Source organism: Oryzias melastigma, unplaced genomic scaffold, assembly GCF_002922805.2.
Source record: "Oryzias melastigma strain HK-1 unplaced genomic scaffold, ASM292280v2 sc00699, whole genome shotgun sequence".
Taxonomy (NCBI): Eukaryota; Metazoa; Chordata; class Actinopteri; order Beloniformes; family Adrianichthyidae; genus Oryzias; species Oryzias melastigma.
In genome coordinates, this window is record NW_023417287.1 from 4,852 (window position 1) to 10,343 (window position 5,492).

Below are 5,492 nucleotides of genomic sequence, written 5' to 3' on the forward strand. Positions count from 1 at the left end.
GGTTCACTGGGTTATTGCAATATCTCTCTAAATTTATCCCTAACCTCTCAGACATTAGCGCCCCTCTGAGGAAGTTGGAAGGAAACATAGAATGGCATTGGGGAGCAGAACAGCAACTGAGTTTTGAAAAACTAAAAGCACTCCTCAGCCAAGCACCAGTACTGAAGTATTATGACGCGAACAAGCCAGTTACATTGTCTGTGGATGCAAGTTCAGAGGGTTTGGGAGCTGTACTACTTCAGGAAGGACAGCCGGTAGCATATGGCTCCAGGGCACTAACTGACTGTCAAAAACGTTATGCCCAAATTGAGAAAGAACTGCTTGCTATTGTTTTTGGCTGTGAAAAGTTCCATCAATATCTATATGGAAGACATGTCCATGTGGAAAGCGATCATAAGCCACTGGAAGTGATATTTTAAAAAAATCACTCCTCAGTCCTCCAGCTCGACTACAAAGAATGCTCATGAGGTTACAAAAGTACAGTCTGGAGGTCAAGTACAAACCAGGGAAGGAAATGCATGTTGCGGATGCACTAAGCAGAGCATGTCTGAAAGAACTCAAGGAGACACTCTTGGATGAAGAACTGGAGGTTAACTACATCAACCACCAACTCCCAGTATCAGAGGAAAAGTTTCTGGAGTTTAGAAATGCAACAGCAGAAGATGCTGAGCTGAGACTGGTCACTAAGGCAATCCAGAGTGGTTGGCCAGAAAAGCAGAGTCAACTTCCAGATAAAATCAAACAATACTGGACATTTAGAGAAGAACTAGCTTATGAGGATGGACTTGTATTCAAGAACTCAAGGTTGGTAGTACCACACACAATGAGAAGTGAAATGCTCAGAAAAATCCATGAATCACATTTGGGAATCGTTAAGTGTAAGGAGAGAGCGCGGGATGTTCTGTACTGGCCGGGCATGGCTAAACAGATAGAAGAAGTTGTGGCTTGTTGTGCTGTATGCAACACACACAAAAACAATAATCCCAAAGAGCCTCTTATTCCACATCCAGTTCCTGAGAGAGCATGGGAAAAAGTAGGTGTGGATTTGTTTCACTTCAATGATACTGAGTTCTTTCTGTGTGTGGATTAATTTTCAAAGTTTCCTGAGATTGTCAAACTGAGTGGAACCACAAGCAAGCATATCATCATTGTACTGAAGTCTATTTTTGCAAGACTTGGGGTGCCAGATGAGTTATTCTCAGACAATGGCAAACAGCTGGTGAGCCAGGAGATGGAGGATTTCAGCACGGAATGGGGTTTCAAACACACCACCTCCAGTCCCACTTTTCCACAGTCGAATGGACAGGCTGAGAGGGCTGTACAGACAGTAAAAAACCTGTTGAAGAAAGCACAAGACAGTGGTGGTGACCCATACTTAGCCCTGCTGGAATACCGGAATACGCCGCTAGGTGGGGTTGGCCTTTCACCGGCACAATTACTCCTTGGAAGAAGGCTCAAATCAAAGTTACCAGTGACAAAGACATTGCTGCAGCCTGCTCTTCATGAAAATGCCAGAAGTGACCTTGTGCAAAGACAGGATAGTCAAAAGAAATCATTTGATCAAAGAACCAGGATGCAATCTGAACTGCAAGATGGGGAAAATGTGAGGATTAGACAAGGCAGCAAATGGGAACCAGCCACTGTGGTAAATAAATACAATCTGCCAAGATCCTACATGGTCAAAACTCCAAGTGGACAAATGTATAGGAGAAACCGCAGACATTTACTCCAAACTAAAGAGACTTCGTTTCCAGGGACATTCCATGACACTCTGTCTGATAAAACATGTGAGGTGGAACCAGACACAGTTTCAAGTGTGGACCCATCCTGCTGTACTCAAGATGGTTTTGCTGAACAACAGAGTCAGGAACTGATGACTGACAACACTGTGTGTGTCAACAGCCCTGTCAAAAGAACACACTGTGGTCGGCCTGTAAGAATCCCACAGCGTTATCGGGTCTGAAAAAAAAAAAAAAAAAACATCTAATATTTAGGTGTAATAGACTCAGTTCAATGCTTTGAGTAAATAATTTGAAAGAGCACACGTTTTGTACATTTTGAGAGGTTGTGTACCAAATTATTTTGTTATGTACTTCAGTGCTGATGTAAGTTAAAGGTATTTATGTTGTTAACATTGAATTTATTCTTTTGAGTCTGGTCTGATTAACAAATCCAGTTGGTATTGAATAAGTTAATTGAGTCTATTCAGAACTACAATAGGTTTCAGTGTCTGTTAAAAAAAAAAATAAAAAAATGGTTGTCACCTATTTTCATGATTATTTACATTTTTTTTAAAGAAAAAAAAATCTGAAAAAAGGGAGATGTAGAATATTAGAGGTGTTATACTCTTTGTGTCCAACAGGTGTCGCTGTAGCTTGATGAGTGTGGTGTTTCTGTGTTGTACCAGACAGCAGAATAAAACATGGTAGACTAAAAACTGGACTCCGTGCACGTCGTATATAACAAGTTTGGTCATTAAAATTTATAATAGAAAATGAATAATGTTTAAAACATATGAAGTTTGTAAAAAGTCAAATAAAAAAATAAACGTTTTAAAATCAAACCACTCATGGAGAAACAAGATATTTCTTTTTTAAAATTCAATTGAATGTATGAAAACAAAAATCCCCCAAACTCTTTAAATGTGCAGAAGTGGTTCTATACTGTATAAAACCCAATTTGTTTTTATTTGTTATCTTACTTTTTTTTTTTGTATGACAAATTTCATAATGTTTGTTTAATTTAGAAACGTGTTGTTAGATGTACAGTTTTTGGAAAAGATCATTTTTAAATTTGTAGCTGCATTAACTGTTGTTTAAATAAAGGTTTGAGGACTTTGAAACATGATCAACAGGAAAAAAACGTTACCGCACCTTTGGTAAGAATGAGGAAATGACATCTGGAGAAACCAAAAGTATTCTGACTCTTGAGCTGAACTCAGACGCCATTAAAGCTGTTTGAATCTCTCCTGGAAAAACAACGATTTGTGGAATATTTTCATCCTAAACGTAAAGACAGAAGCTGGTGAGTCCTGAGACTGAAATGGCTGAGAGAGCTGCTCTTCTGGAATCTTACCTAAACTGTCACGTGTGTTCAGAGACTTTCAATGATCCTGTAACTCTGAGCTGCAACCACAACTTCTGTTCGAGCTGTCTGCAGAAGTTCTGGGAACAAACTCAGAACAAAAACTGTCCCATCTGTAAAAGAAAATCATCTAAAGATATACTTGATGTGAACTTCAACCTGAAAGAACTTGCTGACTCGTTTGCTGGAAGACAGAAATCTGAATCATCAGAGACAAAAACAGGAGAGCAGAAGATCATGGAGGTCTGCAGGAAACATTCAGGAGAATCCAGTCTGTTCTGTAAAGACGAACAGAGAGCTTTTTGTCCTTTCTGTGAGTTTTTTCAGCACCAGAGTCACAAAGTGGTTCATGTAGAAGAAGCAGTCAGAGAGCTGAAGGAGGAGCTGAAATCTGACTTAAAGTCTCTGCAGGACAAGAAGATGAAATACAAAGAAGTGGAGGAAACATACAATCAGATGATTCAACACTCCAAGAAGCAGCTGCTGTCCACAGAGACACAGATCAGAGCAGAGTTCAACAAGCTCCACCAGTTCCTGAAGGAGGAAGAGGAGTCCAGACTGGCAGCTCTGAGGGAGGAAGAGGAGCAGAAGAGGAACACTGTGAGCAGAGAGGTGAAGAGGATCCAGGAGCAGATGTCCTCTCTGTCAGAAAGTATCAGTGCTGTTGAAGCAGAGCTGCAGAAAGACAAGGATTCGTTCCTCAGCAGTTCTAAAGACACTCAGAGCAGAGCCAGAGCCCAGAGCTCGCTGTCAGACCCACAGCTGCTCTCAGGAGCTCTGATAGATGTGGCCAAACATGTGGGCAACCTGTCCTTCAGAGTCTGGGAGAAGATGAAGGAGAAGGTCCACTTCAGTCCCGTCCTCCTGGACCCAAACACTGCATACAGATGTCTTTATCTGTCTGATGATCTGACCAGTGTGAGATGTGGAGAAACTTCTCAGCAGCTTCCTGACAATCCAGAGAGATTCATGAAATATGTTGATGTTTTTGGTTCTGAGGGTTTCAGATCAGGGAAACACAGCTGGGAGGTGGAGGTGGGAGATCATCCTACATGGTTCATTGGTGTGGTTAAAGAGTCTGTTAACAGGAAGGGAGAATGTTCTGCTTCACCAAAAGATGGATGCTGGTGTTTATTACATTATAATGGAAAATACACAAACGGTTTTGGTCACACTCTCACTGTGACCAAGAGTCTCCAGAAGATCAGAGTCCAGCTGGACTATGACAGGGGGAAGGTGTCCTTCTACAACCCTGATGACATGACTCCCATCTACACTCACAAAGACACTTTCACTGAGAAACTTTTCCCATATTTCCATGTTGGAGAATCTGGAGATGCAAAAACCTCTAACCTCCAAATCTGTCCGACTGATTGAGATGATTTGACTCTTTTGTCATAAAAAAATAACAGATCTTTTTCTTTCATCACAATGATCATTATAATGTGGTTCAGGTTTTTTTTCTCACAATTTATTTTTTGCAACAATTAACTTGAAAAGATGATTTAAAAACTGAAATTTCACCAAAAAATCTCAATCATCGGTTCCATTTATTCTCTTATCATTTTTCGTTCTGGATAAAATTGTTCCTTCATTGATCCAGAAAATGTTGATGTTTTGTAAATTCTCATTAAAGGCTGATTGAATCTGTTTCATTTGTTCTTTAGTGTCTCAAACTTTTTTACATCTGAATTCAATTCCAGATTTCAACAAAGTTTCTTTAAAAATGTCCATTAAAGTATTTCATTTTTCAGCTGTTTCATTTCAAATAAACGTGAAGCTGTTAAATCCTCTTCACGAGTGAAACTTAACCTGTGTGTTTTTTCTAGACCTGAAAATAATTCTTCAGTTGGATCTTTACAGACCAGACAAACCAGAGACCCCACAGATGGAGATATGAGCCAGTTTCTTTCACACTTTCAAGTCTTCTTCTTCTCAAGTCAGAAACATTTTCTTCATCTTGTTAACATCAAACTCAGATTTCTGTTCTGAATTTTCCTCCAACTGTAGACGGTTTCTCCTTTGAGGTTTTCATCCCTGAAATCAACAGAAGATGGAGAGAAAGTTCCCTCTGTCACTGGACCGTCTTTCTGAACACATTTACCTCCAACTTTCTGTCAGACTTTCAAATGTTTGACAGAAAATCTTTATTATTTATTATTTCTTTAAGACAGATTTTCATTTTGGGTTCCATGTTCTTCTGATGTACAGAAGAGCTGGTGATTTATTTTGTTATCATCATCATCATCATCCTCTTAGATGTTGTTTTAGAGAATCATCAGTAAAATGTGTGGTTTAAAAACATGTATTTATGTATGCAGAAATATTTCATGAGTTCGGTTTATTAAATGAAATTTTAAAAAATGAATTTTACTTTAATTTATTTATTTAAAATCAACTCCATCAGG

The 5,492-nt window shown here is 39.2% G+C and overlaps 1 protein-coding gene across 1 annotated transcript; it reads left to right on the plus strand.

Moving 5' to 3' along the window:
• The first annotated feature begins 2,912 nt into the window (after positions 1-2,912).
• Positions 2,913-4,735, plus strand: LOC112138227 (nuclear factor 7, ovary-like). The gene has a single exon (XM_024260796.2). It carries the CDS (start codon positions 3,043-3,045, stop codon positions 4,459-4,461), a length of 1,419 nt encoding a protein of 472 aa, XP_024116564.2. The 5' UTR covers positions 2,913-3,042; the 3' UTR covers positions 4,462-4,735.
• The last annotated feature ends 757 nt before the right edge of the window (positions 4,736-5,492 follow it).